Source organism: Chiloscyllium punctatum, chromosome 9 (assembly GCF_047496795.1).
Source record: "Chiloscyllium punctatum isolate Juve2018m chromosome 9, sChiPun1.3, whole genome shotgun sequence".
Taxonomy (NCBI): domain Eukaryota; kingdom Metazoa; phylum Chordata; class Chondrichthyes; order Orectolobiformes; family Hemiscylliidae; genus Chiloscyllium; species Chiloscyllium punctatum.
The window spans coordinates 1,287,269-1,300,129 of NC_092747.1; the positions used below are offsets into that span (position 1 = coordinate 1,287,269).

Here is a 12,861-nt window from a genome sequence, read left to right on the forward strand (position 1 = left end):
GAAGGGAAGTTGAGTATTTTTTTCCCCACCCATAGGATGGTGGGGCTCCAGATCGCACTTCCTGAAAGGGTGAAGATGCAGAGAACTCCATCACACTGAAATAATAACTCAAGTGTTGTAACCTAGAAGAGCTGAATGGCCAATACCACTCCCTATATCTTATGTTAACACACAGGATAAGAAATCAAGAGCTGGCAAGTGGAATTAAATTGCAGCTCTCTAACTCAGTCAACACAGACATGATGAGTCTAATGGCTTGCTGCCAACCTTTTTATTTTGAGTGAAGAGATACGACAGCAGTGAAATGGTTTAGGTTAAGGAAGTAATGCTGCCTTGTCTCCATGTTCAACTTTTATTTAAACATGTGAACCAGACAGACATATTGCAGAGTCTGCAGCCTAGTCTTCCAGCTGACAACCCCATTCTCTATGATCAGTGAAGAGCATTATGTGCAATTCCTCAACCTCTCAGGAGTTGGGAGATCATGTTGCAGCTGTGTAGGACATTGGTTAGGCCACTTTGGAATATTGATTTTCTTCCTCTTGGAAGGATGTTGTGAAACTTGAAAGGGTTCAAAAAAGATTTACAAGAATGTTGCCAGGGTTGGAGGATTTGAGCTATAGGGAGAGGCTGAACAGGCTGGAGTTGTTTTCCCTGGAGCGTCAGAGGCTGAGGGGTGACCTTATAGAGGTTTATAAAATCATGAGAGGCATGGATAGGATAAATAGACAAGGTCTTTTCCCTGGGGTGGGGGAGTCCAGAACCAGAGGCATAGGTTTAGGGCGAGAGGGGAAAAGTATAAAGTGGACTTAAGGGGCAACTTATTCACACAGAGGGTGGTACGTGTATGCAATGAGCTGCCAGAGGAAGTGGTGGTGGCTGGTACAATTACAACATTTAAAAGGCATCTGGATGGGTATATGAGTCAAGTGTAAATGGGACTAGATTAGTTTAGAATATCTGGTGGGCATGGATGAATTGGACAAAAGAATCTGTTTCCATGCTGTACATCTCTATGAATCTACTTTCTATGGAGAGTCCTGTATTTCGATGTTGGGTGGATCTCATCTCAGGTGTGTGGAGTACAAACCACAGAGCCAGCGAGATCAAGGGAACTCCGAGGTAATTTTCTGCATTCAGGTTTGCCTGCCTAATCCTCTTACACCTCAGCAAACATTCAGAAGGATTTTCACACAACAATCTGACCAAGATTTAACTCATGTTAAGAGATCACTGAATAGGAAAGAGATCGCTTTTTACAGGGTTGGTAAGAGACTCACTTCATTCTTTCCTTGTTACAGATAGATTCCCGAAACAGTACATGTTCCTAAACAGTTGGCTGACTGCAATTTACACCGAAAGAATGTGAGGGGTTTAAAAAAAACTGGCTCAAACTAAATTATCCACAAAGCTACAGATCGAGGAACAGGTACAGTGTGGTTTCAGGTTTATAATTCCCTCATTCTACGGAGGCCACTAGGCTGCAATACGTTGTCTGAAAAGGTAAGGCCACCCACCTAGATCCCATCCATACAACACAGACAAATGGCAACAGAGTTTCAAAATTGTGCACGTTGATGGAAAAATCTGGAAAACTAGCAAAAAGCACACAGATTTGAGCAATTCAACTGTCGATAGAATGAGAGGGAAATGGCGGTGAAACAAACAGACAAAACTTTGGGGTGGTGGAGTATTTCTGTTTTTCAGCAGCAGCAGCTCGAAGGGCAGGAGCTTGGACCAAGGGCCTGTCAGGAGAGGTGAGTCACTGATTTAACTTTTTACACATGACACCGGACAGCAGGGGTTTCTGGGAAAGGGGGGACTTTTTTCCCTCACAGCTACAAGTGAGTGTTTTCTAAACGTACCTTTGTAGGGCCTCTCATCCAACCACCTCCTCTAACCTTAAATACCAGGGACACATCAGGTAAGTTTCTCTTCTTTTTTACTTTCTGATAAGGCGACTAGCAGGGATGACAGTGCAGGTACAGGAATGTTCCTCCTGCATGATGTTTGAGGTGAGGGACGTCATTAGTGCCCCATCCAAGTACATCTGCAGGAAGTGCACCCAACTCTCGCTCCTCCAAGACTGTGTTAGGGAACTGGAGTGGGAGGAAGAGGCTGAGATAGATAAGAGTTACAGAGAAGCAGTTGCTCCTAGGCACGAAGAAAGTTGGGTGACTGTTCGAAAGGGGAAAAATACAGTCAGTCAGTAGAGCGATCCCCTGAAAAACCAAGTATACCATTTTGAAAACTGTTGGAGGGAGATGGGGGACGACGACTTACTAGGGGCATGAAATGGGGCCAAAGTCTCTGGCATAAAGTCTGCCCTTGTTGCACAGAAAGGAAAGAGGGAAAGGAGGAGAGTGTTAGTAATTGGGGATTCAATAGAGGGTCAGATAGAAGATTCGTTGGGAACAAAAGAGAATCATGATTGGTGTGTTGCCTCCCAGGTGCTAGCGTCTGTGATGTCTCTGATCATGTCTTTGGGGTCCTGAAGGGAGAAGGTGACCAGCCTCAAGTCGTGGTCCATATAGGTACCATCGACACAAGTAGAAAGAAGGATAGGGATGTAAGGCAGGATTTCAGGGAGGTAGGGTGGAAGCCGAGAGCTAAAACTAACAGAGTTGCGATCTCTGGTTTGTTGCCCATGCCATGTGATAGTGAGGCAAGGAATAGGGAGAGATATCAGCTGAACACGTGGCTGCAGGGAGAGTTGGAGGGGGGGGGGGGGGGGGGGAGGGTTTCAGGTACTTGATAATTGGAGCTTATTCTGAGGAAGGTGGAACATCTACAAACAGGACGGTCTTCACTTGAACCAGAGGGGTACTAATATCCTGGGTGGGAAATTTGCTGGTGGTATTCGGGTAGGTTTAAACTAGCTCAGCAGGGGGATGGGAACCTGAAGTGTAGCTCCAGTACACAGGAGGATGAGGAGACATGACATGGAGGGCATGAACAGGATTTCACGGTCACAGGAGTGTACTGGCAGACAGCAAGCTGGTTTAAAGTGTGCTTTCGATGCCAAAGTATCTGGAATAAGGTAGATGAGCTTGCAGCATGGTTAGGTACCTGGGACTTCGATGTTGTGGCCATTTCGGAGACATGCGTAGAGCAGGGTTAGGAATGGATGGCGCAGGTTCCAGAGTTTAGATCTTTCATTACGAACAGGCAAGGTGGTAAAAGATGGGGGAGGTGTGGCCTTGTCAGTCAAGGAGGAATAAAGGTGGCTGAAAGAACTTTTGACGAGGACGCGTCTGCTGAGGTAGTGTGGGCTGAGGTTAGAAACAGGAGAAGAGAGGTCACACTGCTGGGAGTTTTTTGTTATATACACCTCCGCAGAGTTCCAGGGAGGTTTAGGAGAGGATTGGCAAAATGATTCTGTGTAGGAGTGAAAGGAACAGGGTGGTTATTATGGGGGACTTTAACTTCCCCAACATTGACTGGAAATGCTATAACTCAAGTGCATCGGATGGACTAATTTTTGTCCAACGTGTACAGAAGAGTTACCTGACACAGTATGTCGAAGGGCCGACAAGAGGGGAGGCCATATTGGATCTGGTGCTTGGAAATGAACCAGGCCAGGTGTTTGCTTTAATGGTAGTTGAGCACTTTGGAGAAAGCGACCATAATTCAAGTAAGTTTAATTTAGTGATGGAAAGGGATAGGTACATGCCACAGGGCAAGAGTTATCGATGGGACAAGGACAATTATAATGCAATTAGGCAAGACTTAGGAGGCATAGAATGGGGTAACAAAATGCACAGGATGGGGACAATCAAAATGTGGAGCTGGTAAAAAGGAACAAATATTGTATGTCCTTGACAGGTATGTCCCTGTCAGGCAGGGAGGAAGTGATAAGGTAAAGCAATCTTGGTTTACCACAGAAATTGCATCACTTGTTAAGTGGAAGCAGGAGGCTAATGTGACGATGAGACGAAATAGTTTCAGATGAGGCAATGGAGAGTTACAGATTAACGAGGAAGGATTGAGAGAGAGTTGAGAAGAGCAAAGAGAGGAGACGAGCATTCTTTATCAAATAGAATAAAGGAGAACCCTAAAGCTTTCTATAGGTATGTGAGGAATATAAAAGATGACTGGGTAGAAATAGGGCCAATCAAAGACAGAAGTGGGAAGCTGGACCCTGTGGAGGTTGGAGAGGTGGTAATCGAATATTTCTCCATCTGTTTTCACTCAAGGAGAATATTGTTGATGAGAAGAATGATATATGAGGTATTAGACTAGAAAGGATTGAGGTTAGTAAGGAAGAGGTGTTATCAATTCTAGCAGGTGTGAAAGTAGACAAGTCCCCTGGGCCGGATGGGATTTATCCGAGGATTCTCTGGGAAGCTAAGGAGGAGATGGTGGAGCCTTTGGCTTTGAGTTTTGAGTCGTCATTGTCTACAGGTTTAGTAGAGGACCGGAGGATTGCAAATGTTGTGACCTTGTTCAATAAGGGCAGTAGGGATGACCCAGTGAGCCTTACATCTGTTGTAGGAAAGGTTTTGGAAAGGATTATGAGAAATAGGATTTATAATCATCTAGCAAGCAACAAGTTGATTGCAGATAGTCAACATGGTTTCGTCAAGGGCAGGTCATGCCTCACAAACCTCAGTTTTTTGAGAAGGTGACCAAGTATGTAGATAAGGGTAGGGCAGTTGAAGTGGTATACATGGACTTCAGTAAAGCCTTTGATAAAGTTCCACATAGTGGGCTGTTGGAGAAAATACAGATGCATAGGACTGAGAGTGATTTAGTAGTTTGGATTAGAAACTGGCTTTCTGCAAGAAGGCAGCGAGTGGTGGTTGATGGAAAATATTCAGCCTGGAGTCTGTTTTCTTGTGGAGTGAGAACAAAGAACAAATAAAATTTACAGCCCAGGAACAGGCCCTTCGGCCCTCCAAGCCTGAGCCAATCCAAACGTACTGCCTAAACCTGTCTCCCAATTCCTAAGTATCTGTACCCCTCTGCTCCCCACCGGCTCATGCATCTGTCTAGATGCATCTTAAATGAATCAACCGTGCCTGCCTCTACCACCTCTGCTGGCAACGCGCTCCAGACACCCACCACCCTCTGTGTGAAGTACTTGCTGCGTGTATCCCCCTTAAACTTTTCACCTCTCACCTTGAAAGCATGTCCTCTCATTATTGAATCCTTCACCCTGGGAAAAAGCTTATCTCGATCCACCCTGTCTATACCCTTCATGATTTTGTAAACCTCAATCAGGCCCCCCCAAGAGATTTGGAAAGAAGGCTCAGAGGGGATTTGATAGAGACATACAAGATGATCAGAGGATTAGATAGGGTAGACGGTGAAAGTCTTTTTCCGAGGATGATGACATCATCTTGTACAAGGGGGCATAACTACAAATTATAGAGTGATAGATTTAAGACAGATGCCAGAGGCAGGTTCTTTACTCAGAGTGTGAAGGTGTGGGGTGGCCTGCCTGCCAATGTAGTTAACACAGCCACATTAGAGAGATTTAAACAATCTTTGGATAAACACATGGATGAGGATGGGATAGTGTAGGGGGATAAGCTTAAATTAGTTCACAGGTCGGTGCAACATCAAGGGCTGAAGGGCCTGTCCTGCGCTATATTGTTCTATGTTCTATGCAGGAGTTCTTTGAGGAAGAGACTAAGTTGATAGATGAAGAAAGGGCTGTAGATGTCAGATACATGGACTTTAGGAAGGTGTTTGATAAGGTTCCCATGGTAAACTAATGGAGAAAGTGAAGTCACATGGTGTGCAGGGTGCTCTAGGCTAGGTGGATAAAGAACTGGTTGAGCAACAGGAGACAGAGTAGTAGTTGAAGGGAGTTCCTCGAAATGGAAAAAAGTGACCAATGGTGTTCCACAGGGATCAGTGCTGGGGCCACTTTGTTTGCAATACACATAAATGATCCGGAGAGAGCATTGGTGGTCTGATCAGCAAGTTTGCAGATGACACGAAGATTGGTGGAGTAGCATGAAAGCATAGGGGACTGTCAAAGAATACAGGAGAATATAGATAGACTAGAGAGTTAGGCGGAGAAGTGTCAGATGGCGTTCAATCCGGGCAAATGTGAGGTGATGCATTTTGGAAAGTCTAATTCTAGAGCGAACTATACTGTAAACAGAAGAGCCTTGGGAAAAGTTGATGGGCAGAGAGATCTGGGAGTGCAGGTCCATTCTACCCTGAAGGTGGGTGCACAGGTGGATAGAGTGGTCAAGAAGTCATATGGTATGCTTGCTTTCATTGGACGGGGTATTGAGCTGGCAGGCCATGTTAAAATTGTACAAGACATTGGTTCGGCCGCATTTAGAATACCGTGTCCAGTTCTGGTCACCACATTACCAAAAGGATATGGACACTCTGGAGAGGTTGCAGAGATATTGCTTTGTATGGAAGGTGCTAGCTATGAAGAGAGGTTGAGAAGGTTAGGATTGTTTTCATTAGAAAAAAGATGATTGAGGGGGGGATTTTGATTGAGGTTTACAAAATCATGAAGGGTATGGACAGGGTAGATAGAGATAAGCTTTTTACCAGGGTGAGGGATTAAATAACGAGAGGTCATGCGTTCAAGGTGAGAGGAGAAAAGTTTAAGGGGAATACACGTGGGAAGTACTTTGCACAGAGGTTGATAGGTGCCTGGAATGCGTTGCCAGCAGAGGCAGGCATGGTAGATTCATTTAAAGTGCGTCTGGATAGATGCAAGATTAAGTGGGGAGCAAAGGGATACAGATCCTTAGGAATTGGGCAATAGGTTTAGACAGTGGATTTGGATCGGCTCAGGCTTTGAGGGCCGAAGGGCCTGTTCCAGGGCTGTAAATTTCCTTCGTTCTTATGTGTGGAGAGTCAAAGCAGACAAACAAGTATTTGGGGATTTTTTTTGAGGGGGTGGGGGCAAAATCAAGATGAGGCAAATGGTTGGGCTGATTGTGAGGGAAGCCAAATAGACATCAGGATGTATACCTCGCCTGTTATTGCAGACCATACTTTGAGTGTGTTGTCATCGGAACCACTCAAAATCCGGTTTCCTGAGAACTGCAGGCAAGTGATGACATGATCATCATGACCTTTCAGCACCTGAAAATACAAACAAAACAATTGTTTTACCAGTCAGCAACACTAACACCGAATGTGAACATTAAATATCTTCAGAATTATTTACATCCTGTTTAATTTCACAATGCAGCTAACTCTGGCATCTTTATCTGCCCTTCATGTCAATTTGGAGATTAAAACCTCAGCCATTAATATGCGGCTCCTAGTCCCTGCTCTTCAGTCCTAGGTTTCTCTGCAGCTCTTCTGTAAAACATTAAGTAGATACTCATTTGGTCCATCACTTTTTTTTTGCAAGAGAAGGCAAAATTAATTGAACAGCACTGCTCTCTCTCCCTGCTATCATACTTCACTTCATACCTGAAAACCTCCTGTACTGGGAATTATTTCCCAGAGCTTGCCAGTATTAACTCGGTTTGTCTATTTTTCACCAACTTATTTCCAGTAGCAGTTTGTCTCAACTATAAATAGCTTCGTTTTCGACCATTAGCCCAAAAATTTATGTTCTGGCAGAAAAGACTGCTGTAACAATCAAAAGGAGGAACCCTTAATCTCCTCCAACTCAGCTGCAATACACCATTCAATGTGGGCTTTTGGTCAGTAGGCAGGATGATTGCCATTACAGAAATGCCTCAAATAGGAGAGCAGAATGCTTGTAGATAAAAACTTAGTCACTTCATGAATCATGAGCTTATGGTTCAGTGTCACACCATATTTGGTTCAGTGAACTTTCAGGGCTGGGGTGCAAGTAAAATAGCTCATTTTCATCATGTCAAAGCTTTACACTGATAAGATTAGATTGCTTACAGCGTGGAAACAGGCCCTTCCGCCCAACAAGTCCACACCGACCCGCCAAAGCACGACCCACCCGGACCCATTTACCCCTTCACCTAACACTGTGGGCAATTTAGCATGGCCAATTCACCTAACCTGCACATTTTTGGACTGTGGGAGGAAACCAGAGCACCCGGAGAAAACACAGGGAGAATGTGCAAACTCCACACAGACAGTTGCCTGAGGCAGAATGGAACCCAGATCTCTGGCACTATGTATACATGCTGGATCACTGTCAATGAAGAGCACAGGAACTGAAGTTAGATAATAGACCAGAATTCATAAGGCATGTTCTCTCAGGAAGAGAAAGATAAATCTGCACTGATCACCTTTTGCTTGTTCAGTTATCTTATCTCAATCTTTGTCATTAATGGTTTTCAATTCTTTGGTTGAGCTACTGAAATAAGCAAACTAGAAGCTAAATTTTTCCCCATCAGGAACAAGGAGGGAATGAATTCAATAAAGCAGGCAATTCATGGCCTAGTGCCAGAAAATAACCACGAAAGCTCATCATTAACAAAACACCACCCTTCCAGGCTGGCCGAGTCCAATACACATGCAACTCTTGTAACAACAACAACAATAACACTTGACTTGGTACTCAAAGCATTAATTTTACAATTACATCAAATCATTCTTCAAAGACTGCAATGATTGAATGAGAAAGATCATAAGAATTGGACGAGGTAGGGCATTTTGCCCCCCAAGCTTGCTGTGCCTTTATGATGATCATGGCCAATTTAACTCAAGCTCAATGAAGGCTGAACCTGCTAATATGATGCGGATTAGTTAAACCCTTCATCCCAGGATTCGGCCTACTGAATCACTTTTGAACCAATCCCATTGCCAGTGCATCTTTGAAGAAAGAGACCGGTTCATAGTATTCCAGGATGGCCTCACCAACAGCTGTCCAATTGGTCACTCCCCTTGTCGATTTTTAAACTCCAACCCCCAAGCAATAATAGTCTTGCTATCATTCCCTTGCAGAATTTCAGGAAGGATGCTAAATACAGCATTACATACATCTTCAAGCCAAATAAAAACAAAACGTATCAATCTGTACAGGCTCATTCAAACAAAAGCTAACCAACAAATTCAAGGATTCCAGAAAGTGTGGTTAACTGGATCCAGAATTGGCTGAGAAGCAGAAAGCAGAGGATAATTGTCAAGGGGCGATTGCGTGACTGGAAGCCTGTGTCCTGAGGAATTCTGCAGGGAGCAGTGTTGGGGCCCCTACTGTTTGTGGTGTACAAACTGTCCCTGATTTAGCCATGTCTGATTATGAACACTAATAGTTCATAATAGATGGTATTAGTAATAACATTAGCAAATTTGCTGATGATACTAAGCTGGGTGGCAGGGTGAAATGTGAGGAGGATGTTAGGAGAATACAGGGTGACCTGGACAAGTTAGGTGAGTGGTCAGATGCATGGCAGATGCAGTTTAATGTGGATAAATGTATGGTTATCCACTTTGGTGGCAAGAACAGGAAAGCAGATTACTACCTAAATTGACTCAATTTAGGTAAAGGGGCAGTACAAAGAGATCTGGGTGTTCTTCTTGTACACCAGTCAATGAAGGTAAGCATGTAGGTACAGCAGGTAGTGAAGAAGGCTAATAGCATGCTGGCTTTCAAAACAAGAGGGATTGAGTATAGAAGCAAAGAGGTTCTCCTGCAGCTGTACAGGACCCTTGTGAGACCACACCTGGAGTGCTGTGTGCAGTTCTGGTCTCCAAATTTGATTAAAGACATTCTGGCTATTGAGGGAGTGCAGCGTAGGTTCACGAGGTCAATTCCTGGAATGGCAGGATTACCTTACACTGAAAGACTGGAACGACTGGGCTTGTATACCCTTGAGTTTAGAAGACTGAGAGGGGATCTGATTGAGACATATAAGATTATTAAAGGATTGGACACTCTGGAGGCAGGAAACATGTTTCCGCTGATGGGTGAGTGCCGAACCAGAGGACACAGCTTAAAAATACAGGGTCGACCATTTAGGACAGAGATGAGGAGAAACTTCTTGACCCAGAGAGTGGTGGCTGTCGGCAGTGGAGGCCCAGTCTCTGGATTCATTTAAGAAAGAGTTGGATGGAGCTCTCAAGGATTGTGGAATCAAGGGTTATGGAGATAAGGCAGGAACAGGATACTGATTAAGGATGATCAGCCATGATCATATTGAATGGTGGTGCAGGCTTGAAGGGCAGAATGCACCTATTGTCTAGTTACAAGCAAGATCATACACAGATTGTTATTAGCATTAAATTTCAAAGATCCAGCAAGCTCTTCAATCAACACAACGAAGAGTATGTAGGTCAATCTGATCTTAGAGTTGGATAAAAGGCCGGCACAACATCGAGGGTTGAAGGGCCTGTACTGTGCTGTACTGTTCTATGTTCTCATATTTTCAAACAACTGTTTTTATTGTTCTATATTGCTTACAAATCGGCTTATGAATATACCCGACAATGGAACACATTCGCAACCTAGGAACTGCCCATATACATACATGACTTAGACTTAAGCAATCGGATAAATGGGAGGTGATGTACTTGTTTGGGCGATTAGAAATGTAGTTTCTGCAGGTGGTGGTGGTTAGAGATGTTGTTTTTGCAGATGGGTGAGGGGGTGGCGGTGGAGGGGAAAGGGAACATTACACAAATGGTCGCAGGATTCTTGCAGCATACATAAGGCTAAGATTTTAACGAATATAGGAGGTTTTTGTTTAAGAAATAGTTTTAAACTAAGAAATAACTTTAAAGTGTTGTAGCTGACCACAAAAGTAGTAGTAGGGGCATTACACAATAAGCTTATAGTACGATAAGGGGAACTGGATAAAATAACAGACAGGCTGTAACAGACAAGGACAAGGACAGCAGGGTAGTCAGATAAGGAAAATTAGAGAAAAACAAGTGAGGTAACCAGCTTATGATAGGATGAGATTAGACCAATGGGAAAAGGGAGGCATGATTCAGCAACTTGCAAACTGAACAAAGAAAGTTTACATGCTTTGTTACACGTGCATTTTTGCTTGATTACAGAGGTGTCTGGTACTTGCAAGGCCGTAATAAATTGTTCTTGTTTCCAAGGCTTTGTCTCAGGCTGATTTGTGAGTCTTGTTTCTCACACTTGGGCAGGACCAAAAAGGCAAGGGAATACATACTGAACAGTAGGACCCTGGGAAGGATCAGAGGGACAAAGAGTGCATCAACATGGGCACCTTCAGGTATCAGAACATATGGATCAAGTGGCTAAAGTGCATTTGGTATACTGGCCTCAATTAGCTGATGCATAGAGTCTAAGAACGAGAAGATTATGCTGGAACTGTATAAACCATTGGTAAGGTGACTGCTAGGAGATCTGAAATCCACTCACTGGCGAGGGTTCAGAGAAGATTTACCAGGATCTGGCCTGGGCTGGAGAGTTTCAGTTATGAAAAAAGATTGTTTTACTTCGAGACGAGATTGGGAGGGAACATGATTGGGATGTATAACTTTGAAAGGCATAGGTCGGGCAGACAGGAGGGAACATTTTTATTTGGTGAAGGAATAATGAATAAGGGGCATAGATTTAATCTGAGTGGTAGTAGGTTTAGAGCAATGTGAGGAAATTCTTTTCTCCCCATCTGTTATGAAGAAGTGGGTGTACTTTAAGAGAGTTAAAAGCAGCAGAACCACCAGACACAGCACCAAGTGTTCTCAATAAGGCAACAATGTTAACACTTGGTCGAAGAACTTGATTATCTGGTTGCCTGGAAATAACAAAAAAAATGTGAATTTGGCCAATCAGTTTAAATTATTCCCCGAAAAAAAAATACAAATTTCCAATCAAGTTTGTCAATATACTTGATTCAATCTTAAAAGCCAATGACACCCTTCATGGCTTTTGCCCGAAACGTCGCTTTTACTGCTCCTTGGATGCAGCCTGAACTGCTGTGCTTTCCCAGCACCACTCTAATCTAGACTCTGGTTTCCAGCATCTACAGTCATTGTTTTTACCAAAGCCAATGACACAATCCCATGCTCTGGAGTATAAGACTGGGGGAAAATTGTATAGTTAGGATGAGAAATGCCAAGCCCCAGCGGGTAAAAGACTGCCTGAAAAATAGCTCTCTTAAAAAGGTACCTTTCTCGATCAGTAACCTGTGAAGCAGAATCAAGGTTAGAGTGGTGCTGGGAAAACATAGTAGGTCAAGCAGCATCTGAGGAGCAGGAAAAATCAATGCTTTGGGCAAAAGCCCTTCATCACAGCTTCTGCTGTGAAGCAGAATCCCTAAGAAGACAATGACACATGAAGATCCAAGTAGAAGAACCAAAAGCTGCCTGGTTTTGAGATAAGAAGTCTTGCTTTGTAAATCTTAATTGGTAGTTTTATCAGCCCAGTATTATAGAAGGGAAAGTAAAAGACAGGTTAGAGTAAGGACTTTACATAACTGTTAGGTTATTATTCTTTGTTATACTTTAAGAAATAAAATTGTTAATTTTTACTTTAAATAGTTCTTGGCCATTCAAATTTTTAGATTACTGCACAGGATAAATCTTTTCTGTATTGCTGGTTTTAAATTAAGCAGGACAGTTTACCCCACATCACAACACCACCCAAAGGGGTGGTGGAAATCTGGAACTCATTATTTGTAAAGATGCTTGAAGCAGAAACCCTCACAACACTGAAGAAGAATTTAGATGTGCACTTACAATGCCAAGACAAACAAGCTATGGGCCAAGTGCTGGAAGTAGAAAGAGAATTATGAGGCTTGTTTTGTTTTCACTAGTGAAGACTTGATGGGCTAAAGCACCTTTTTCTACACAGTAGATCAACATAACACTAAGGCTGGGACTAAGTACACAAAGATTTTGCAGTTTAGAAGAATGACAGGTAATCACACTGAAACAACATGCCTCTTTGGCAATGGTGCTGTTTCCTACAGTTGTAGAGTCAATAACTACGAGGCACAGTATCATACTGAGCTCCTGACCATTTGGGAC

The 12,861-nt window shown here is 43.4% G+C and overlaps 1 protein-coding gene across 1 annotated transcript in view; it reads right to left on the reverse strand.

Annotated features, from left to right (window-relative positions):
* The window catches only part of LOC140481061 (F-box/WD repeat-containing protein 7-like), a 203,383-nt gene that overhangs the window by 20,146 nt on the left and 170,376 nt on the right, over window positions 1-12,861 (reverse strand). The window contains exon 9 of the mRNA XM_072576665.1: window positions 6,952-7,065. Within this exon, the coding sequence (XP_072432766.1) occupies window positions 6,952-7,065 (114 nt within the window). The remainder of the gene's footprint in view (window positions 1-6,951; window positions 7,066-12,861) is intronic.